Source organism: Lemur catta, chromosome 5, assembly GCF_020740605.2.
Source record: "Lemur catta isolate mLemCat1 chromosome 5, mLemCat1.pri, whole genome shotgun sequence".
Taxonomy (NCBI): domain Eukaryota; kingdom Metazoa; phylum Chordata; class Mammalia; order Primates; family Lemuridae; genus Lemur; species Lemur catta.
Window position 1 is genome coordinate 31,722,446 of NC_059132.1, and position 25,209 is coordinate 31,747,654.

The 25,209-nt window shown below is 40.9% G+C and overlaps 1 protein-coding gene across 4 annotated transcripts in view; it reads left to right on the forward strand.

Annotated features, from left to right (window-relative positions):
- Positions 1 to 921: 921 nt before the first annotated feature.
- The window catches only part of HTR4 (5-hydroxytryptamine receptor 4), a 128,932-nt gene continuing 104,644 nt past the window's right edge, over positions 922 to 25,209 (forward strand). For 3 of the 4 annotated variants that reach the window (XM_045552711.1, XM_045552713.1, XM_045552712.1), the window contains exon 1: positions 922 to 994. In XM_045552711.1, the coding sequence (XP_045408667.1) occupies positions 969 to 994 (26 nt within the window). In that variant the 5' untranslated portion in view covers positions 922 to 968. The remainder of the gene's footprint in view (positions 995 to 25,209) is intronic. The other variant, XM_045552710.1, reaches the window with a different exon arrangement.

Consider the following 25,209-nt stretch of genomic DNA (forward strand, 5'->3'; position numbering starts at 1 on the left):
AGAAGACAGAACTATTGAATATCAGAGCTGGGAGTGAACCCGGAGATTATCTCTTCTAATCACTTCCATTTACTGAGAGGTAGATGATTTGGCACAGAGCGCAAAGGGGACTTGTTTAAGGCAACCCTGGAAGAGACAGGCGGGCCCTGCCCCTACATTCTCTGATTCATCAGGTTATAGAACAAATGTGATGAAAAACGTAGAAATTCTTTTGCAAAAATGAAACTGCACAGTTAGAGTTGATTTGGTTGACATCAGTGAGTGCACATCCAATTAAGCGTGTAAGGTCCTCTGACTGTCTGTGCTAGAGGAACTTTTGGTTTGAAGGTTAACTCCCTTTTGACTGAGAGTTCTTAGCTGGAGTTCCTGGACGGAACGGGGATTCCAGGATTCCTGGGTTCAAGGAACCATGGGCTCCGTAGAAAGTGGGTGTATGTTTTTTTTTCCTCTGGGAAGAGTTTTCCAAAGTTACTATATTCTCGAAGAAATCTACAATTACCCACCCTCAAAATGGTTTAATAAAAAGGAATTTGAAAGTCCTCATAGGAAGCACAATGACCGACCATTTTAGACAATGTACTATTTTAATCAAAAGAATGTAGTTACCTATTTTCACCGGCTGGTGTCCTAATGCAGATCACAGAAATAAGCCGTGTTTCCTGGAAGAACAAAAAACAACAAATAAACGGAGTAACATAGAGCAAAGAGAAATGCCCATATGTTTTAATCACCAGGAAATCGGCAGAATGCGAAGAAACCTTTGTAGCTTGTTACTATAGTATTGTTTATCAAATATTTCTACAAAACAAGTCTTAATACATAGGAAGCAATGATTATTTGGCATTTCTTTCCCTTTAACAATGACTCTTATTTTCCTATGTTGTTTTCCTGTCTAATATCTTTTTTATTCTCCCATTGTAGGACCCTGTGGGCACTGAGATCCAGCTCACCCATGCCTATTTCCTGTAATGGACAAACTTGATGCTAATGTGAGGTATGTCACACCTCTCTACCCACTGTGCTGTGAACTGCGGACTGAAAATCTGTTGTAGAGTTACAAAGCTAATGGATTTAGATTTTCTTTAATGTTTCACATATAATCACGAGTGTTGTGCTGTTTGACTATTAGCATTTTAGCATTTCTGTTTCAATAATTAATGTAATATGGCTGTAAATGTTTCCAGCTGCCTATACTAAAAGTCTGCATTAGGGAGATGCTGTTTGAAAATAGATACTCATCTCTGTAATAGGAAGAAAGATGTACTTACATGGGGGTAAAAATAGCTTAAGAATATCTGTCTGTACATCTAAGCTTTAGATATAAATTCAGGTAGCTTTTAATAGCAGATTCTAGTTTGTCCACTTCTGCGTGCAACCAGGTCAATAGATTATGGGAGATGGTAGGTTGTATGGCATAGTTACACCAAGCTAAATGATTTTGGTTTTGTTTTCTTTTCCTGTAATTTTCTGCAAACCTTGGAGATGAAATAATAGGATGACTCCTACGGAAGTTTTCTCTTAAAGGCTTACTCCATTTTATTTGACACAACCATATAGTACAGAAAAAATTGTATTCAATAATGGATTGGCATTTGGGGCTGAGGATTATCCCTAGATATCAGAACCTGGAAGACATCCTAAAAAATACCTTCCTAGTGCAATCACAGGAGCTGTTTTCCTTTCACTTGAGACCTGTAGAAAAGTATGTTTCAGGTATAGATTAGGGGCCATGTGCCTCTGTATTTGATGTAGTAGAAAGCTGTGACAAAAGAGAGCTGTCAAATATCTTGACAGAAACTCTAGTGCAATCTGACTTGAATTGCGAAGATGTACTCTCAGCCAGCCAAGGGAATTCCTTAAGTGTAGACTGTGTCTCATGATGCTTTGTATAATCCCTGCGCGGTGGGTATTAAAGAGTTGTTGATCAGCTTGTCGTTGCTGTCCTATATACATATTTCAAATAGTGTTGTGTTCTAGTGCTGCAGTCCCCAAGCCAGCAGAAGGTGAGGAGCAGGTGAGTGAGCGAAGCTTCATCAATATTTACAGCCGCTCCCCATCACTCACATCACAGCATAAGCTCCGCCTCCTGTCAGATCAGCAATGGCATTAGATTCTCCTAGGAGCGTGGACCCCACTGTAAACAGCACATGCTAGGGATCTAGGCTGCACGCTCCTCACGAGAATCTAATGCCTGATGATATGAGGTAGAGCTGAGACTGTGATGCTAGTGCTGGGAGTGGCTGCACATACAGATGATCATTAGCAGAGAGGTTTGACTGCACAATAAATGTAATGCACTTGAATCATCCTGAAACCAACCCCACCCCACCTCCTCAGTCCGTGGAAAAATTGTCTTCCATGAAACTGGTCCCTTGTGCCAAAGAGGTTGGGGACGGCTGTTCCAGTGCATCTCGATATACAAAAAGACTCTGTATACTTTGCCATAAAGCATTTTACACTCTGAATAGAAATCTTTTGGACTTTGTTATTTACTGGACACACTGACTTGGTACAGAGTCTTAGGACCTTAACATAGCTTTTCAGGCTGGTGCTGTGTGTTTAATTTTTCTCTAAAAGCTTGTGAAATTGTTTGCCCAGAGAAAGCACAGTGAGATCCAGAGAATCTCCATTTTATTATTGTTAATTAAAAGGCCAGAGTGAGCAATACCAATGGTGACATATTATGAAATTGTTTTAAATTTCAGATACTGTCTCAAACTGGATCACTTGGTTAAAATGCACTTTTTGGGGTATAATTCAGATATTATGATCCCTAACATTTCTGGCTTTTAAACATTTATTTATAGCAGCATTAGATTCTAACGGTGGACTGTAATTCAATTAAATGGACATTAGCCGTTCTCCCGGGTGCTGTGGAACAGTGTGGGGTAGGAGATGATATCACGCCCCTGAATCTTGTCTCTGGACCATCTTCTCTGTCAGTTTTCTGACCAGATCCCATCCAACATATGTTCCTTCTCACCCCCTCCCCCTGTCTACCCACAATATTATTAACAGACAAATGTCTCAGACTTCCCACTCATTTCCACTCCGTATAGCTTCTGAGTATCCATAATAAAGGACAGGACGTTTTTAGGCTCACATTTACCAAATTGTGATGCAGACATCATTAGTAATACGTAATGAATTTAGGTAGTATACCAACAACTTATTTATTTTAAATTTAAATATTTAAAGTTGCCTTCTTATCATGATAAGTAATACTATTTTGCTATTAATGGACACTGGAAAGAAACAGGTTGTCAGGAGATGATAGACGCCCTGGGGAAATTTTAGGAATCTGAGAGAAGGCTTTAGACTTCTTCCACAGGCTGTAGAATTGAGGGGTTCCACTCAATTTTCCCCAGATGTCAAGAGACAGAGAGGTCCTCATTGACATTTAGGTTAAACAAAATGTCTTACATTTAAGTATTTTGTCAGGTCATACAGATCATTTTTTGTTTGTTTGGCTTCATTTAATTGAGTTTGCTAATTCAGCTTAGTCCTTGCCATTCTGTATCTGTCAACATTCTTGGCTAGAAGAACCAGAAACTAACTTTGGTTAACGTAATCAAAGACCTTTGGGGCAGGTAGCGTGTACAGGCTCAAAGAATTAAGGTGAAAAATGCTGGAGGACTAGGTTTGGATATAAACGGGAACTTTGGGAATTCCAGGAGGGTTAGGAAGTGGAACAATGGCCAACGGGGGGAGAAGCGGTCCGTGCATCGCCCTCATTTGTTTACTGTATGTTAATTAAGCACCAAACTTTGTGTCAGGAAGAGTAAGACCGGTTCCTGGTCTTAAGGATCTCATGGTCTAGCTAGAAGATAATCATGCAAATAGAGAATTTAATACAGTGATAAAAGAATCCTAATAGTGAGGTAGACAATGAGCTATGTTCTTTGTGAACACTAAGGTGAGACTAAAGAAAAGAAACACCAGGTCTTGATTTTAGAAATGTGAGAAGCATTGCAAGCATTTTCCTCTTAAGTGCTTCCGCTGCAGAGAAAGCAGTGGATGTAGGGTGGATTGACTCAGGATGAAAAGCCGTCAATGAACAAGGCCTTCGTTAGAGAAGTAAGTTACTGAGGAGTCCTGTCCTTTTGTAAATAGTGTCTCACCAACTTAGCAGGCAGCTCTTCCCAAACAATCTGACACCTAGCTGATTGGGTTTTTTTTAGTCTGTTTGCTCCTCGCTGAGGCTCCAGAGGAGACAGCTGCATTCTTTTTGAAGGGCTGGAGAAAGAAAAATGGAAACAGTGGCTTTGGTAATTTTGCAGTGGATGTTCTTTGTGGAGTGTCGTCAGCTTGCGTTTGGGGACTGAGCCTGCTGGTGCCTTACCCAGCACTAACCCTGAGGCTGTGAAGCCACTGAATTCAGCCCTAAAACACTGCCTGACTTCAGAGATAGCAATGCTTTTTGTTTTATTTGTTTTAACTACCAGATTCTTCCCACGGACATGTGGTTTTCCTGAGCCTGAGTTTCCTTCCTTTTTTTTTTTCCTTGCTGTTTATTACAATTAAAACGTTTCTGCTTTCTAAGAATTTTTTTTCTATCAATTTCTAGTTACAGACAGTGCAAGGCTCAGGCAAGAGATGAAAGTCCATATATATGTACATGAACTTGCACTTTGCAGTTTCTCAAGATAATGACCCCAAACTTTGAGCAGAGAAAAAGTTTATTTTATATCTTGATTCCTTTTAATTGTAGCTTTCTTTCCCCCTTGACTCACTTGCTTACCCCATGGGCTTTGCACACTTTTCTGCTTCACTGCCCTGGAGTCTCTGGGGCTTCTTCCTTTCATCAGAACACCCTCGTATAAGATTCTGGTTCTCCTTCTACAAAAGAACTGTTGGGCTTTCTATTAATGTTTTTTGTTAGTAAGCAAAAAAGCATCTTATAGGAATGATGAGTCATATGAATGGTAGCATTTTCCTCCCTTTGCTTGGGTTTCTAGGAAACTGATAGCCAAATTCATAATCACCACTAGCGAGGGTGGAAGAACTCTAGGGAGGTACTATGGGTCTAACATGTATTTATTTTATTTTTCCAACTCTTTTAAGAGCAGGGACCAGAAATTCTTCTTTGGTAAGGAGATGTCCTCACTTGGAAAAGTGCCTATATAAGGTGAGAAACAAAAACCCTGGCCCAGGGGAGGAATTATTTTACTTGCTCTGAAGATAGAGGAAAATGAACAGAAGAGGGAGGAGCTTGGAGAAGAGAGAAGATTCAGAAAAGGAGAGTCTGGGCTCTACTTAGGAAGGGGCAGAACATCCAATGGCAGGGCGGTTTAAGGAACTTTGAGAGCAGTTAGTTGCATTTATTGATTTATTTTTTTAAATGTGGTGTGTGTGCTGATCTCTCTGAAGACCGATTCGTTCAGGAAAATTTTCTAGCTTGGCTATGACTTGTGTGTTGAATGTTTCCTATGTTGAATGTGTGAGGCCATCATGAGCTACGGACTTGAGCTCCCTTCTTTTTGTCTCTTCATCTTGTTTCCTTTGCTTTCTTAACATATCCTATACTGATCATTTTTGAAGGAAGGAAAGAAAGAAAAGAAAGAAAGGGAGAAAGGAATCCAAGATGGAATCTTTTCCAGCGAGAGAATCTTCTTTTCTTCTTCCTTTGGTAGGATTTGATGTCATGTACTAGGGAGCCACTAAATATTTTTGAACTGAAGATCAAAATAGCAAGCTTTTGTATATAACACAGAAAGTCTGAATAAATGCGAAAAGGTGACTACTTTAAATATAAAATACATAATCTTTATGTAAAAGCAGTCACTTGATTTACACATGTGACAACATTAATGAAAAACTGTAACAAAGGTGTGTGGCTGGCTTCAAATTAATTACCCAGTTGCTTTAATTATGCCATGGCACTAAGTTGCAATTCATTACTTCAAATCAAGAAATTACATTAATTGGATATTGTATTAGTCCATTTTGCACTGCTATAAAGGAAATATCTGAGGCTGGGTAATTACAAAGAAAAGAGGTTTATTTGGCTCAAAGTTCCGCAGACTGTGTGAGAAGCATGGTGCCAGCATCCGCTTCTGCTGAGGGCTTCAGGGAGCTTCCAATCCAAGCTGAAGTCAGAGGGGGAGCAGGTGTGTCACATGGGGAGAGAAGGAGCAAGCGGATGGGAGGAGGTGGTGCCAGGCTCCTCCAAAACAACCAGCTCTTGAGTGAACTAATAAAGCAAGAACTCACTATCTTCAGGAGAGCACCAGGCCATTCATGAGGGGTCCACTCCCATGACCAAACACCCACCACCAGGCCCCACCTTCAATAGAGGGGATCAGATTTCAGCATGAGGTTTGAAGGGACCAAACATCCAAACCACATCTGATAGCAAGAATTAACTGAAATTACCCAGTCTTAGCAAAGAGGAAAAGATAGCAAATTTTTAAATAGGAGAGCCGATTTTTGGTTTGATTAACACTGGTGAAAATACATATTCTGCTTCACTAACATCTGAGAATGAGGCTGGAATTTTTAATGCAAAATATTCTAAAGCCTTGAAATAATTTATAGAATTTAAAATCAATGTGTATAGGTTGTCTGCCCTAAAGACTTATCAATATGGAGTTGATTTGGAACCAGAGTTAATTCATGTTCCTAACCTGGCAATCAGAACCGTGAACATGTGCAACTTTAAGGCAATAAGATGTTTTGCAGGAAAACTCCCTTCAGGCTCTGAAATTGTGACATGAATTAGCATATAAGGAGAAAGTGAGTGGGTACCATTTAAAAGGGGTTATTTTTATGTTGCTTTAGAAATGGAAATGAGAATAATACTCAACTTTATTGCTTGACTGACAAAATGGTGATTATTCAGTTAGTCCTCTGATTAGATCAGGAGTGTGGTGAATATGTGCTGGAACTCATCCTGTGCAGAAAACCCCTGTGCCTCCTGGGCCACAGGGGACCTCGAGCTAGAGACATCACAAACTACCAGAGGGAGGATGATGCATATATATTTCTCAAGCAACGAATGGTGTTTTGTAATGTGTGAAAGTTGCTAGTTGTGGAATTAAGCTAGCAATCCTCTACATGCATGTAATGCTATTCAGCTTCCAAAGGGCTCCTCCCATAATGATTAACTAGCGGCACCATGGGATGCTGGAAGAGTGGGGTTTATGGAAACAGAATGATAGGGCTTCAAGTCTTGACTGTCCCACTTGGTGGCTGTATGACCTTGAACAATTTATTTAATCTCTCTGAGCTGTCAGTTTTGGCATCTGAAAATGGGATTGTTGAGAAGATTATTAGTAACATAAATACAACTCTTAGCATAGTATCTCCCACATGGTACGTATAGAATAATAACAAATGTGTCTTTAGTCATCACAAATATCATGAGATGTAGGTATTTATTACTCCTTAGTATCCATTTATTTACCTGGCTAACTTTATTAATCATTTGTTCAATTTTTTGAATTGTCCCTGATTTTGATCATTATCTTGTGAGAAACTGAACCTCCCAAAGGTGATAGAAGACTCTCAACAGTGGGACTAATAAGTGGCTTGTTGGGATGAGGCCACTCATCTTTTATACCTTATTCAGCACCATTTTCTCTTTACACTGCAGCTCCCATGAACTTGGGCATATTTTTGTTTGGGAATTGGAGGATCTAGGAGTAAATAGTCTTTTTGACTCCTGGTTTTGTGCTGTATTCAATACAGCCAGCTCTCCTTTATGTGCAATTAATACCTTGGCTGATGAGCTCTGTCTAGAGGAAAATACCTCTGACTTGTTTCTTTTTGCTTTTCTATTGGTCGATGTCTGGTTAGGAAAATGGAAATTATTGCATGTATTTCAAGCAAAGAGAGAGTTAATGCAAGGATTTGGCCACAAAGCTCCCTGGAAGAGCAGGGAGAAGGAGATGTTAACCAGGGAGCCTCAGGAGCAGGCCCTGCTGCCTTGGGTCTGCCGCAGGTGCTGCCATTGCTATAGTTGTTGCTTCTGGACCCATTTGCTGCTGCCTTTGCTGCTGAAGGGGCAGAAGAAAAATGCTTCTTTTTTCCTCTCTCACCATCCAATTTTCCTTCCTGAGTCTCTCATTTGGACAACATAACCAGAAGCCAGTAGGTAAGAAAGTCTGAAGACTGTTTTCAGGCTTCTAGCCTTCTCTGATTGAGAAGAGTGCATGAAAAGAGTAGCACATACCAGATTCAGCTTCTTCACTGTATAACCTTGGTTCTTCCTGGAACTTACAGCTATGCAAACTCTTGCATTGGGCTTCACAAGCGTGAGAGTGCACATGAGATCACAGTAACATAAACATCTGAGTCTCAGTCTGCTAGACTGCAGGAAGCTCAGTCTTTTGCCCAGTTCACCGTATCCACGTGTTTTGGGAGATTCGATTATTACTAGACAGGAGTGCCGACAAGCATCATTGAATTTGTTCTGCTTGCCAAGCTGAACTTCTGCAGCTTCTGGTTCTATCAGTTTCACCGAGGCACACTTAGAATTGTAGCCTGCTGAGTGACCACTCCCTAGGCCCGCTTGATGCTAACAAAGCAGAGCTTCTTGATAGTGAAAACACACATTTCACATACGAAGTGAGAAGAGTGTACCTGCGTGTCCTACTTGATCAAAGTGGGTCCCACATTACAATTTCTTGAGATAGAAGAAGTATTTCAGAAACCAGCAGTGCAGCGTTTCCAATTCCCAGACCTCATCTTCCTCCCTGGGCACACAGAGGGGCTGGGTGATGATGAATCTGGGTATCAATGGTTACGTGTTCTCAGAACTACCACTGACGTGCGTCATTCTGGCTCTGTCGCTCAGTCAACCCTGGTGGGTCTGGATCCTTTTCTTATGACAGACCCTGCAAGCTACCACCAATCTTTCTTTAAATATCAGAGTTCAATAAAATTTGTCTAGTTTCTCAGGACCTGTGTGATGCAAATAACTTAGTGGGGCTAGAGATATTGACTAATTTTACAAAAAATTCTTTAAGATCTATGTGATTCTCAGCTTCAGCCCTGTCAGAATTTCCTCTGTACTTAATAGGATTAGAGTATGGTCTACACTGAAGGGTCACCTGGATTCCAGTAGGATTAGGTCACTTTGTCCCTTTTTACAAGAACAGGCTGTTTTAAGAGTCAAGAAGGATATGACTGATGCTGAGAATTATTGAAAACTTCCCTCAAGCTCCTTTCCATAAATTGGAGCCTCGCCTATGGCTTGTAGCTTCTTACAGTATGCATGGTACACAAAAGAAATAAAAAGGGTTTCAGAGAGGTTAAGTGATTTTTCCTAAGGCCACACAGCTAACAAGTGATTAAGACTAAAGTCCAAATCTTTGCTCCCAAAATCATTGCTTTTTTTCAAATTATCTTCCAGCTATCCAAGACAAACTATATTCTACCGTGTCTATAATTATAATTAAAATGTTCCTTAACTATGACTCAGTCTGAAAAATGGCTTTGGCAATGAAAGGAAAATATCAAATCACTTGTTATTTGCTGCCTTCAACATCTGATCACAGCTTGCCATGGTTCAGATGCTCTTCTGAACCTATGACCTGCAGGAACTCACTCAATTCTGACAACTCTGTGCGTTCCTTACCCATAGTGACCCCAGCATGACATTTGAGGTAACTGAGGCAGAGAGGGTAACTAACTTTGCCCAAAGCCACATTTCTAGGAAGAGGAGACACCAGTATTTTCACCCAAGTTTGCTTGATGTCAAAATCTACGCTCTGAGCTTATAGTTTGCTTTTCTAAAGAATTCTATGTTCTGGAGGGTCTGTCGTTTGACATTTTAGACTTGGGTTCCCAAAATGAAGGTCTGGCAGATACATTTGTTTGGCCTGTCCGGAGTTTTAAAAAATTGAATAAAATCCTTTTAGGGAAAGCTAGGCACTCTCCAATTTGCCAGAGTAATAACTTTGAGTCCCAATCTTCTGAAAAGACGCTGTTTTGAATTATTCCATTACCTTCCATAGCCACAGCGCACAGTTGGTCAGGGTGTATGATCTGCCCGCTTGGCCCCTGAGGGCTTTATACATTAGCACTTTAAATTTCGAAAACAGTGCTAAGAATTATCTCCAAGTTTATGGAACTTTATTATGACATTTAGCACATGCTATTTTCTCCCTGGAAATCTGTTTTCATACCATTTAGCAAATAGGGTTGTGTTGCATTTAAGACCCTTTTTACAATTGGAACAGGTTTCTAAATAAATAGCTGTTAAGTGATTACCATGATCAGTCAGGTAATGATGTTCAGGCAATGTTCTTATTTGCATTTCTAAAGAACTGTAAAAATAATCTTTTTTTTTTCCTTCTGTGCCCACTCACTTGCTCCTTAACTTATAATGACTTTATTAATTTCAGTGCTTGAAAAAGGTTTTATACAAAATACTCATCTTTGAACGTTCAATACTATCATGGCTTTGTGCATATCAGATGTAGATGCGTATGTATATTGAGCGCTATCAACAGTGTAACTGACATTTCTAGGCTCATCTTATCTCAGATACCACCATTGTTCATTATATGTAATTACTGCAGTTCAAACTCTCAAAAGGTGAATTCCAGAAAAAGTGTACATGCAGATAGATATGTAAGCTAGAAGGTCATTTTTTATTTTTTATTTTTTTGAGACAGAGTCTCACTTTGTTACCCAGGCTAGAGTGAGTGCCGTGGCGTCAGCCTAGCTCACAGCAACCTCAAACTCCTGGGCTTAAGCAATCCTACTGCCTTAGCCTCCCCAGTAGCTGGGACTACAGGCATGCGCCACCATGCCAGGCTAATTTTTCTATATATATATATATTTTAGTTGGCCAGATAATTTCTTTCTATTTTTAGTAGAGACGGGATCTCACTCTTGCTCAGGTTGGTCTCGAACTCCTGACCTCGAGCAATCCACCTGCCTCGGCCTCCCAGAGTGCTAGGATTACAGGCGTGAGCCACCGCGCCCGGCCAAAAAGGTGATTTTTTAGATGTTAAAAAACCCTGCAAGCTTCTTAACTTCTTACCACTCAAAAAAATGTTGGTAACAGTAAATACAGAGGAATTGTAGAAAACTACATATGCAAGGTCCAGAAATGTGTTCAGTCTGTGCAGAAGAGGGAAAAGTCATGTCAGGCATGTTGGAAGAATGACCGTGGCTGATGCAGATGGAGATACAGTGGTGACAGGAGGCTGGGCCCAGGGGACTCAGTTAGGAGGCTGTGACACTGGTCCAGGGAGGTAGGAGAAGGATCAGAAGAAAGATTGAGGGAGTGAGGGTAAAGGAAAGGGCAGATTGTAGAGGAATTAATGAAGTAGCATTTCTGGTAGAAGGTGACCAATTGCATGAGAAGGAAGAGAAAGACATTTTGAAAATGACTTTGGAGAAGGAGGATGGTGCATAGGGAAATAGAACTTAGTTTGGAGCTCACTGAGATAGAAAAACCTGTGGGAACATTCAAGTTAAAAAAAAAAGTCTGATAGAAAGTTGGCTAAATTAATGTGGATCTCAGTGGGGAAATGTTTTGGGGAAGATTCTGATCACATTTGCTGTATGGTGAATTAAATAGAATAGAAATTGATTCCAAAAAGAGCTAATGATCTTCTAGACCAGTGAAAGATAAACAGAGCTTTCCAAAGATTAATATCAAGAAAACTTCCCATATGTGGAGCTTCTGCCTTATTGAGGCTTAAAGATCATTTTATTCTTTTTCTTGCAAGGACTATTTTGCACAATTACGATGTGTGTTAAAGTTAAAACTATGACCCTTCTGATCTAAACTCAGAGAGCTGAGGGGAGCAAATTACCTGTTGTATATCCATATGTAATCTGGGAATTACTGAATTATTTCTTTTGTACTTTCAAGTCAATGTGATTGTGAGAATTGAGTCCAATATTTTTCATAGTAAAGTCTTTATGACTCATGAGCGTTATGATGTAAGAAATGTACAAGTATTTGGAAAATAAACAGTACACTGAGTTAGTGTGAGTTTTAGATGACCTATGATAATTAAGGGTTTCAACTAGTTTGGTACTTTAGTCGAGGATCAGATAGAATCCCCTCCCTAAAAGGGAATGTTCTGATGACTTGTCCTGAGAGTGAACTGAATTTTATCATTGCACCACTGACAGAAGTTTTGCAAAACAAATTGAGTCATCCCAGGGAACCCTGAGAATCAGGAAAATTGTGGCCGATTTCTATTTGGAACTTCAAACGTTATTTTCTGTGCTTCTGATGGGCCAGGATCACCCAGTTTGATGGCCCTATTTGAGGGGGATGGTGTTGGCCAACCAGTCCTCTATGACTGAGGATTTTAGAGGCTAGTTCTCTGGACAGTGTCAGGGTTGTGACTTCATGCACTAGTGAAAGACAGACTAGCTTTGGAATCCATGAAACTCATTTGTGCGAACAAAATCAGAAAAGGGAAAGGTTCGATCCACTTCAGAGAAAACTTTACTTCTAAGAACCTCACTTTGTTTGCAGGAACATTGGTGGCACTAATTAAGAGCGAGGAAGTTGAAAGGTATTTAAAATAGCTCATCTAATGAAAAAAATGCTAAGCAATTAGTCATATTTTTTTTAAAAAAATCTGTAATTCATATTTGATTAATTTTGACATGGTTCTATCCAATTATGTTGAACTGATGAGGCTTTACTCTGTGAAAAAAAATAACTAGTAACCTTTTTACACCAGCTTAATTTTAGCAAGTGTTTTATTTAGAATTATGTAACCTTGGCTCTGCCGCCCTCTCTCCCCTTCCTGTCACTGCTGTCTCGAGGCTGTGCCATCTCTTTTCTGAGTGATTGGCGTTGTCTCCAAACTCCTCTCCTGGCTGTGGACCTCCCCAGCTCCAGTTCAGTTAGCAGCCAGAGGACTGGCCATCTTCCTGCCGCGTAGGTCCAAGCGTGCCCGTCCCCTCTTTCTTTTGCCAGCCTCCTTCTCACACCTCAGTCTGAAGTCATCTATTGCCTGCTGACCCCCATGCCTCCCTCCCTCCCCTCTATCCTCCCAGAGCTCCCTATGAACAAACTGCTGTCATCCACTGCTTATAACTGTCACAATTGTTTACAATTACTTGTTTAACCTGTCTACCTCCTCCTCTGGACTTCACATGCCCGGTATTTATATACTATCTGACATCTTACAGTGTTGGAGGAATTTAACTACAATTGAGAACGCCTTTATTTCACTTTTCAACTATTTAGGCAATATCTTATCATCATGGAAAGGTTTGTGTCCAGTGGATATTAATAACCATCACCTCTCTCTGCCCCCCCCCCCGCTGGATTTCTCTTGCAGCCCTGGGTTCTGAGGCTACGGGATTGGAGAGGAGACAGGAGGATGAAAAGGACACAAGTTGTCTATTTGAACTTGAAAAAGCCCCTGCTGTGGTGCTATTTGCAGATTTCATGGCCTGGGATCTCTAGGGACAGGGTCAGTGTGCTCTTTATTTTGTATTCCTTAGGTGGGGTCCGTTCCTTTGCCAGGGCTGCCACCCCCCCCCCATTCCTGCTCTTGCTAGCTAGCAGGAGTACTCAGTAAGGGTGGGTGCTGTGCTTAACTCGTTACAACTATTTTCTCATTCACTCCATGTGACAACTCTATGAAGGGGGTGCTCTGATTACCTGCATTTTATATTGAGGCACAGAAAGGTTAATTAGCTGATGGCACCAAGGAGCCAAACCTAAGAGGTCTGGTTCCAGAGCTCAGACCCCTATACTATACTCCTGTAGGATCCATAAATTATTATTATACCAAGCCCTACGAGCAGCATTACACACCTTAATTCTACAACTGCTGCTATTGCTACAGCTATTACTTTTATTTCTCCTGTCTCTGCTACCGCGGCTATGAGTTCCTAAGACTTTCTTTGTTCCAGGTACTGTGCTAATGGCTTCACAGACAGTACCTTGCATCCCTGGGTCGGCGATACAGACGGCCCCATCTGAGGAGGAATGCCGGCATCATCCCAGGTGGATGAGGCGTGTGCTCCGTGACTCAGGACCCCCTCCCAGGACCCCCTTCAACAGCCTTTCTGCTTCTCTTGAACTGACTCATTCTCCAGAAATTCTCCCTCATCTCTAATCAGAAGTCCTTCAGCTGCTGTTACCTCTGCCCTCTTTTCCCATCCTCCGAGGTGACCGAGGACCTGGAGTGTTAGCACAGGAGCTGTCCTGAGGAGGGCTGAACCCCCTCCCACGTATCAGAATTCCCACTGCAGCGTCCTAGAAAGCAGCCCCCCTGCTTTGGCTTGACAATTCCAGTCCTCTTTTTAAGTATGTCCAGGTAATTGGCTAAATTGGACTTAATGGTCAGCTAAACCCAGATTATTAGATATTTTGGGGGAAGAAAAGCAACAACAGTGAGATCATGTCAAATGATGCGATGTTTTAAGTAGTCAGGTCCGGCAACAGGTTTTGTTGTACAGACCTTTAAATTCGTCCTCTGCCCGTTTACTCCTTCTCTCATTATCTGTGCTGTTGTTAAACACCCTAGTTTGTCAAATGTCCAATTGCTGTCCCCATCTCTTCCCACAGAGCAGGCATTGTCCGCCCCTGTGGGGAAGGTTCGGCTCCTGACTTTCCCTACTGGGGGCTGGGCTTTCCTTAAGACAAGTTAACCACGGGGGAGCAAGGAGCTGCTTTCCATCTCAATCCCTGAATCTTTCCTGAGCAAATGACTCTGGTTTTGGAATGACTGATGCCTTTTTTTGTTCCCCACTGTCTTTTCCTCCTGTACATCACATCATGGTCATCTCGCATCCTACTTGCCTTGTCTTCCCTGGTTCTCTTTCTTTCCTGCCGTCCCACTCTGCCCAACACGCCTACTCTCATTTACATTCACAGCCCACATCTTTCTACCTCTTATTTTCCTTCAGCATCTTTATCCCCTAGCCCCTCACTTGGCTCATTGGCGAACATTTCCCTTTGCTTTACCGACAGATTTTTAGGAGTACTTGCATATGTATTTATGAGCTGACCGGTATTCACAAACTGTCTGTAATATGTATGGCTGTTGGTGGTTAAAAAGAAGTGTGAGATAACAGTTCTAGCTCGTGATAAAGCCTCACATAAATAATTTATTTAAATGGTACTTCAATGTGCTTTCACACGCATTATTATCTAATTCTCACAATACCCAGCAAAATAGGGAAAGTATTATTAACCAACTTAAAGAAAATGAAAATTTGAGAGGTTATAAAAGAGATTTTTTTTTGCACTTAAAGCCATACAGCCAATAAATAACAGAATGAAGATTAGAATCCAGATGTTTTCATTCTTATTCCAGTGTTTTCTTATTATACATGTCTCAGTAAGTGAACACAGGAGTATCAGAAGTATATGAGCATGACAACAGTGATGCTGTAAGATGACAAATATAGGTAGAGAGGCATGCTGGTTTTATGGTGTTTGTTCTAGGTTGGGGTATATGGAAAGGTTAGCTGAAGTTTGGTGAGAAGTGTTTGGGATCTGAAAACAAATTTATTAATCAGGACAAGGTTGGTTTTGGGGTAACGTGACAAGTACATGATGGAAAGAAGAATAGTCCATAAAGCAATGTTATAACAAGCAGTTAGCATCAAGCAAATTCAGTAAATGGTAATAGTCAGACCACAGCAATGGGTAATCTGGAAGTTGACAATTTTAAACCATAGAGAAGTGTCTTAGTTTCCTTAGAGAAGTTTCTTAAAATATGCTAGAAACCCATCTGCAGTTCCTAGCTTGGGAGGAATGATCAGGTAGACAGACCCCTGATCCTGCAGTGACTGGATTCGGAGCAATTATTATAAGAGGCAGAAACATCAGGATGTTTTTGGTTACCGGTTAAAGCTGGAATGCAAATTAGCCTCTGGGTCTCGAGATTCATACAGAAGCCAAGAGCTGGGATATAATCAAAATGAGCAGCAAGGGTGACCTAATGTTGAGCATTGTCAGTAACTCAGCATGAAGTATTGAAATGACCTTTGAATTCCCTTGATTATGGGTGGACCAGATCTCCAAGGCAAGTCCTAATAATGATAATCATGCCCTACAGACCACTTTTTGAAAAGGACAAAGGAAAAGGAAAGGTGAAATCATATCATCACGAGAGACTTCATGAGAAGCTGGCCCTTGAAGTATAGGAAAAATATAGATTATTCCTGGAGTGGCTAAATATTTAAAGAGTGCTGTTAGTCAGGATTCTTCCAATTTTAAGCAAGAGAAACTAAATTCAAAGTGGCTTAAGAAACAATGAGAATTTATTAGCTCACCTAATTGAAAAGTTTGAGAGAACAACTTGCTGGACCAAAGCCTCAAATAAGGTCTTAGTACTGGTCTCTTTTTACTTTGCCAAGGTCTGACCAAACAGTGTCTGGACCAGGAGTTTGACGTGACTAGCAGGTACTAGAGGATAGGTGTGCTAGGTGGTGGGTGCCGGTGAAATTGACAAGGTTGGAAGGATCAAGCGGCTCTTAGGGTTTGGAAAGAGCAGAAGTCCAGAGAAGACAGCTGGGAGAGTGGAATCAAACTGTGCTGGTTGGCAGATCACATCAGAGGTTTCCATCCCCAGGCAAGAACTTCCTTTTACCGTCTCTTATGCATGGGCGGCCCTAGAATCTCGATTATAGGTAGAAGAAGCCTTATGCTGAAATCACCTTTCAGTGAACTTGTTTCTTGTTAGGAAGTGTAAGATGTGAAGTTCAAATACTTTTGAGTTTCAAAGAACCTAACAAGTACTAATGAGTCTCCCTAATTCAAACAAATGATTACAGTTGACAGTAGAAATGTAAATTTTACTGAAACAAATGATTCTGCTAATATGCCTTCCCTATTTATGGAAGTTATTCTGGCACATACAAATATGGTTTTGTACATAGATGGTAAATGCGTGTGCATGTGAAGAGGTGGTGGTGACTGATCGGCTAAGCAAGTGTATCTTCCCAAGTGGGTGTGAGCTGTGTGGATACAGCAGCTGCTGACTCTCAGTGTGGTTTTCTCTCGGTTCTTCTGAGACCAGGCTCTGCCTGAGATGGAAAGGACAGTGTGGGCTAAGTCAAGTCTTCCTAAATATCGTAACCTCACAAAAGCCTAGAGAGAGACAGGAAGGGACTTTACAGAGCGGCACCGTCCAGTAGAAATAGAATGCAAGCCACAAACATGTGCCACGTATGTGAGTTTAAATTTTCTAGTCACTATGTTAACAATAAGTAAAAAGAGACAGGGGAAACTAGTTGTGATAACTTATTCAATTTAACTCAACATATCCAAAATAGTATTTCTGCATATAATCAATATAAAAACGATTGAGATAGTACACAGTTTTTGTGTACTTGGTGTTTCAAAACCCAGTGTGTATTTCCCACTTGCAGCACAGCTGAATGTGGACCAGGCACATTTCAAATGTTCAATAACTACACAAGGCTAGTGGCTACTGTACCGGACAGTGCGGTTCTAGAACATAAGTTCCAAAGCCAGCAAATTATTGACGAGGGCTATCATTCCCCATTCCTACCCCCACCCCCCACCACAAACACTGTCAGTCTGTCACTCTGCCTTCCTGGACCTGGATCTCCTGTGACTTCACCATCCTTCTCAGCACAGTGTTTGAAGCAGCCATCAACAGCTGATCAGTTACATGGTGGGCAGCTTAAAACCGTTTTGCCAGCACAGATAGTTCAACCTCTGACTTTCCCTCCTTATTCTTCTGACTTCTTTGTTGAGGCTGCTGAGCTCTCACCGGGTCTGGTGCAGGTGCTCTGCCCTTGCCCGACCTTGCCCTAAGTGAACGTCAAGCCCCCAGGAACAGTCTCTCCCTTGCTCATGTTCTCTCTTCTCCTCCAATATATCCACACATTTAGTTTCCCAAACTCAGCTTGTCATTGCCTGTTCTTGTACCTTGGCTATTTATAATGAGTATTTTTAGCATGAGATACCTAAGAGCTTTTAATTTGTTTTGGCATCCTTTTTAACATTATCAGTTGTCTCATTTCAGAATAAACAGGCTCTATTTTTCCAAGCCCCTACTTTGGACCTGATATGTTTCATGCTTTTCTGTTTTCTTTTGTGACTTTGTCAAGTTACAGCTCATTTCCTGCTTTAGCCTTTTTTTTTTTTTTTTTTTTTATCTTCCTCCTACAGCTTCCACGATCTTGGCTGGACCAGGCAAACCACACAGAGAAGTGTGGGGACTCCCTCCTCTGCGGATTTTCAGTCGTATTTCCAATCTTGTGCTGTGCCCATGGCCGGGCTGAGTGGGCTCCTGCTGCCTTCATTAGTGCTTTTCTCGGGCTTCACTGCAGATCTCTATTGATAGCCCCACGTTGTCTGTACATAAAATTTGGTCTGCAGCAAGAGTCTGAACAAAAACAATTTTGTTTTGAATTGAAGGCAGTGCCTTAGGTTTCCATTCCATTATTAACTTAAATGATTGCCTAGTTTAAAAAAAATTGTTTTCTTGATCAGGAGAAACATTTTTATCCAATTTAGTAAGTTATCTTTATTTTCCTAGAACTGGTAGTATTTATAAATGCATTTCTTTTGTAAGCATCATTAATTATAGTACATCAGAATTTACTAGATCATTAAAACTGGAAGGGACCTTAAAGATGATCTGGCGCAATCCCAGTATTTTACAGATCAGGACAATGAGGCCCAGGGAAAAGGGGAGAGGTCCCAAGGCCACCTACAATGAGTCACAGGCAAAGCTGGACTGAGTTCCCAGGTTTCCTGACTCCGAGGTCAAAACTCTATTTCTCTATTCTTTTTCTTTTTTTTTTTCCTTTCTTTTTTCCTCCCTTCCTACCTGCCTTCCTTCCTCCTTCCCTCCCTCCTTTTCTTCCTCCCTTTCTCCCTTCTTTTCTTACTTCTTTCCTCTCTTCCTTCATTTTCTTTTCAATTACTAGAGAATCTGGATGAACTGCACTAAAATACAACCTTCACAGAGTATATTCCAGATGTACTCTATTAAATCAACCCACAATGAAAGCAGTTGGATTCACTAGTGTGCGTTATAATCCTCAGTGTACTTCCGTGGTCACCAAAGCCTAGGTAATAGTGACCAGTAATTTGTATTAAATTGATAGTATCCTTAAACTTTCAATATGCACATCCTTTTTTTGAATGAGGACTTTAATGAGTAATCAGATTTGGGGCTGATATAAAGGAACACTGGTAAGTTGAGCAACCTGCCAGGAGGCTGAAGCTATGATGGTCCCGTAGGAAAGAGAAGGTGCACACAGATGCGGTAAAGGTGCATGCAAAGTTACAATTCACAAAGGATGGTGCAGTGCCCCAGAGCTCACAACAGCTGTTAGGACCTGAAGGGGCAAGAGGAGAGAGTTATTCCCAGAACCCCAAGGGAGATCTATAGCTGGTTGTAGAAGTTCACCCAACAGGAGCAATGGTCTTCAGTACAGGAACACGGCTGCTGTCAACCTATAACCCACCAGGGAGGGAGATAAAGAAATACTCTGACTTCACTCTGCTGCTGGTGCTTCCTGTTGATGAAACCCAGCTAGAAGCCAGAGGGAAAGGGAGCCAACTGATACGGGTCCCTACACTGAGGCCAGGTGGAGAAAGGTGGAGATTGGATCTGAAGGAGCAAATGGAACACACAGGACAATGACTGAGCAGTATCGATTTCCCCTTTCCCTGGAGACAACAGTGATTTTGCTTTAGGGAACTACCCCTCCTTGACTCTTGAGTTCTTGAGTTTGGGTGGGGTGAACCCTGTCACCAGGGTGCAGAGTGGATGTGTTCTCCAGGTCTGGCCCCACTCAGAGCACCTGGCCCCTGGCCACAGTGATTGGCTCAGGTGGGTGCAATCAGAGTGATTCCCAGGACCAAATCAGAGGATACTTTTGCCCCGAGAATTCCTGAGAACATAGAGGCCTAGAGAAGCCGACAGCTATCTTGTCACATTTAGCAGAGAGGCTGCCCAAGAATGAAGCCATTGCAGAAGAGGGAATTGCTGAGAGTTGGAGAGAGTGAAGTTAAATCTCACTTTCGTTGTCTGAATCTGTGACTCTCACTTTGCATTTGGCTACCCCCTCCTACTGGAACTTTTAGCAATGTAGCTCTACGCTGACTTTTGCTTAAGCCACTTTGAGTTGGGATTTCTGACATTTGAAACCGGAGTCTGGCTTTTAATTCATTACTCTAAGAAGCCAGGTCAGAGCCTTAAACTAGAGTAATACTAGTAGAAATGGAAAGAAAATAATGATGTAAGACTGGGGAGTTAATAAAACTAGCAATGGTTAGGTTCAGGAAATGAATAGGAAGATGCAAAAAAGTTAGTAGAATTATCTTGTAGCTGATAATTTATCCTGTTAATTATTATTTCAAGTGTCATGGGAAAAGTTAGCTCATTCTTGTATAGAAGTCATTAAAAATGATACTGGCTGCTGTTGAGTTTATAAGGCAAGTCATAATTTTGCCCATACTGGTAATACAAGAAGAAAATCTGTAAGAAAGAAAAATCTGTCTATGTATAGACAGAAAATAATCTAGAGTAATATGCACCAAGATATTGACATAGCTTGTCTCTGGTAAAGAGGATAATGGGTATTAATGTTCATTCATGTGTCTGTATTTCTCTGCTTTGTTGTTAATGATCATGCATTGCTTTGTAATAAGAACAAAATAAAGGAGTTACTATAGTCAACAATGTTATATTTTTCACAGCAACTAAAGAGGGTAAATGCTGATGACAGGGGAGGAGATTTGCTGACTAGGAGATAGAAAATACCCTCGTAGTTAATCAGCTGAGTGGATGGACTGGTGGGGGAGGGGAAGAAAGCATGTTCTAGGATCAGGCAGGAGGGTGTTGCAATAGCCCAGGCTATAGGGAATGCAGCCCCAAACTAGGGACACAGAAATAGGACCATTCTTACCTACTTTTTTCTCTTGAGATCATGATCATTACAGCAAACTATGTCAACTTTCCATCAATGAGAATTCTGAACACATTTTGGAAAAATAAACCACCGAAAAGGTTTCATATAAGTGTGCCTTTTCCCCTTCTTGGACATATCCCGGAACATGTGTGTCAAAAAGCACTGACCCCCATGGTCATCAAGACAGTTCACTTGCTAGCTCCTTGTATTTCTCCTTCGTGCAGATGCCTGGAATCCCTTCATTGAGCTCATATAGATGGCCCTTGTTGCCTAGCAACATTAGTGGAATTGCTATGTGTGCTTCTTAATCACTGTAAAGTCTTGTCCTTTATTTTATATCAAAAAATGGAAAGAGGAGAAGGAGAGAAAAACTATAGAAAACAAAGTGAGAAAGAAAATGCCCAGACTGTATCTTCCAGTCGCGAATCAAATCACAGCATCGGAGTAAATTCAGGCAGTGGAACATTTTTCAAAAAATATATTGGTCCCATCTGAAGAATTGATTGACAAGCCAAAGTCATGAGTCAGCATTTTACTTGAGTAGTCTGTGAGAAAGGAGGTCCCAGGAACTTAGCCACTTAACCACACCTTCAGGAACTTTCCATTTGCACAGCCACGAGGGCTAAAGAAAGCCCTCGCTCTTTTTCTCAGATAGTTGTGATGAGCAGTGTTTTGTTGGAAGGACGGCATCACATTAGGGTTGTGCTAAATCTCCTCTGGCTTCCCATAATCCCCCTGGAACTTATAAAATTTGTATTTTCAGGTTCTACAACTTCTGGGATAGTAAATTTCATTAAATTACTCTTTCCTAGAGTCAAATCTCGCTCAAAAATTTCTAAGATTAACACCTAAGGTGAATTTTCACATAGTCAAATATCTTTCTGGAGTCTTTATGGTTTTGTAAGTAGAAGAGGATTTGGTCAGAATTTATTCAATAAATGTTTATTTAGCACCTATTATGTGCCAAGGCACTTTTTAAAGTTCTAAACTACATAGCTTGAAGGTCACACTGACTACTAACCTTCAGTGATTTTACTTTTCATGATCTCTACTAATGACCTTCTGAGCATCACTTTCCTGTTCCATTTTTTCACCCCTCCCCCCACCTGTCCTTTTCTCAGTTTCTCCTCATTCCTTCTGTCCTAACCCAAATATACTTTTTATGGTCCTCTTAATCTCAGAGTCTTCTCTCAGAATTCATCGGACTCAAGCCTGATAGATACTTAAATAATCCCAGATAAACCTTCCTCTGTCTCTAGCATTCTGGAATTAAGGTACTTTGTCTCCCTTGGCATAACTGTGCTTAGAATGTTGAATGTTCATTATAGGCATTTTCATCAGAACTTGAACTCCTTTTAAAAATCCATTTGTTCATCAACTTAACAAAATCCTTTGTGGAACTCCTTCTATGGGTCCATCACTGTTTTGGGTGTAGGAGTTTCTTGTGGTCATTGAGCTTATGATATAGTGGATATGAGCCTTAATAAATCATAGAGATAAGGATATGATATAGACTGAATGAGTGATGCAGGAAAGGAAGTTGATTCTACAACATGTTTCAGAAGAACTACATGTGGACTGGAGGGTCAGATAAAGCTACCTTGGAAAGTGACAGTTGAAAGGGGCAATGCAGAGAATATGCAAGGTAGTAGGGGAGCATCCCAGGCAGTGAGAAGAGCATGTGCAAAGGCCCTGCCTCAAGACAGATCATGGCACCTTGAAGCAATTGAAAGGGAGTGAGTATGGCTGGAGCATAGACAGTGAAGGGCAAAGTGGTAAGAGACAGAGCTGAAGAAGAAGCATGAGATAAGCATTAGGAAGTTTTGGTAGCTACATTCAGGGCTTTACTCTTAATTCTAAGAGTGATGAGAAGCTGTTTCAAGCTGAGTTTTAAGGTAGTGTATGACATGATCAGTTTTATATTTTGAATGGATTACTTTTACTGCTCTTTGGAGAAGAGTTTGGCTGGGGCCTAGAGTGGATGTACATTTATCTTTTCTTTTTGTGCAAAGAACTGAACTTGTTGTGCATAAATCAGAAATGAGACCAGGCATCGTGGCTCATGCCTGTAATCCTAGCACTCTGGGAGGCGGAGGCAGGAGGATCGCTTGAGCTCAAGAGTTTGAGACCAGCCTGAGCAAGAGTGAGACCCTATCTATACTAAAAATAGTAAAAATTAGCCGGGTGCGGTAGTGCACACCGTTAGTCCCAGCTACTCAGGAGGCTGAGGCAGGAGGATTGCTTGAGCCCAGGAGTTTGAGGTTGCTGTGAGCTAGGCTGACACCACAGCACTCTAGCCTGGGCAACAGAGTGAGACTCTGTCTCAAAAAAAAAAAAAAGAAAGAAAGAAAGAAATGAATCTGCCATGGATCCTGTACTTAAGAGGTTCATTCAATAAGAGAGACATCTGCAATAAAAGAGCAATAAATAATACCCAAGACAGGCACCGTGCCAGGTACCATAGGGGATGTCTGCTCTGCCGTTCATTGGTGTGGGGTTCGGCGGATGGGGATTGCCTCTGCACGAAGCTGTCAGAGGCCAGACAAAGGCAGCACCTGAGCTGCTCCTCACAGAATAGTTGGAATTTATACACATCGAGTTCTGCAAAGGACATTTTAGTCAGGTGAGTGAAGGCTTCTGCCCTCAGAGCACTTCTCATTCTATTCATGGTCTGCTTACTCATCTCTGCATTCTTGGCTTGTTACACTTCATCTGCTTTATTACACAAGGCCATTAGCTCCAGGAAGTCAGGGGCCACAGCCTTCTTGTTTACTACTAAATTTATAGCATCTAGCAGAGTGCCTTTCATAAAGTGAATACTCAATAAATATTTGCTGAATGAATGAATAATTGACACAGGGGCAGGAAAAATGGAAATTTATTTAGAAAAGGATGAGTAATTCAGTTTTGCTAGAATAGTGGTTCTTAACTAGGGAATCTTACTACCCAAATCCCACCTTACTGATGGGGCATTTTTTGGTCATCAGAACTAGGGAGAGATGATGCTGCTGCTGGCAACTAATGGTTATAGGCCAGGGATGCTGTGAAATAGTCTATACGGCACAGGTCAGCCATCCACAATAAAAAAAAAAAAATCAGCCCCAAATAATGCCAATGCCAGTGACAAGGGGAAAAAAGGGATAGCAAATGAAAAAGTGGCTCCAGGTGAGTTAATAGAGAGCTTTGAATGCCCAGGTAAGAACTGTGAGCTTTGAACAGTACATAATGAGAGCTGATCAAGAGTTGACATTGGGGAGTGAACACATTTGAGGTTTGCTTCAAGAAGATGAATACGGATTACTTGTTAGTGAGTTAGTGATAATTGTACCATTTCAATTTTAGAAGAGAGAGATTCCCAGCACACATTCAGAGACTAGTAGTAAGCCATTATCATCCTATCCTAAGGCTTTTACAAGTACAGTTTCCCATAGGTTGTGCTTGCCCCTTAAAATGGGTACCAAATAACTACAATCCATACATTCATACATTCGTGGATTATTAGATAGTTCATTAGCATTTGTTTAATTACTATGTCCTCAGCTACTGCTCCAGGCTGCAATAGAAGCACAATGCCATATGTTGCAATTGATTTGCAGCCACAGATTTTGATCGGAAGTCTGTGGGTTGTTGATTGGTGTCTGAAGCAACTGATCATCTGTACTATATTTTTAACTAACTTGGGAGAGCAAAACATGATGTTGCAATGATTATTAGTCATGGGAGTAAATAAGTGTGTCACTACTCTAACTCCTCATGCAGCCCACAGTTTTACGGATAATCATCCTTATAAATTGGTTGTAATCATTTTTAGAATTTGTATCATTTAAATTGGAAAAGATTTTTCAAATAATTTTTTGGTAGGTGCTGGAGGGTGGAGTGGGAAGGGGTTATTAAAAACCTAAAAATTACCTGTCATATCTCACATAAAAAAATAAGAAAGGACAAATTCAGTTATTCCTTACATTTAGAATCCATATGAATTGCTTTTGTCAAGATGATTCATACATAATGGCCAATGTGTCAATCTTGTCAGGTCAATAATTAATATAATGATGTCAGTATAAATTAAAACAATAAAAATATATGCAGACTTCTCCTGTTACAAATGTCATTGCTTTGTAGGATCTTTGAATACCCTTCTTGCACTTTGGGCATTTTTTGCTTTTTGTTAGTGGAGTGTGTCCTGTGTCTAGGTGCTGTCGGTCAGATCCACCTTAGGGAGGCTCATCTTTGGAAGAAAAAATACATAATGACACAGATTGTGTTTAATGTTGCTTCTTTCATTATAAATCATAATCAACAATAAAGAGTTGTTATGTTTGACTACATTAAAATTAAAACTTCTGAAAGTTAACCTCATAAAAG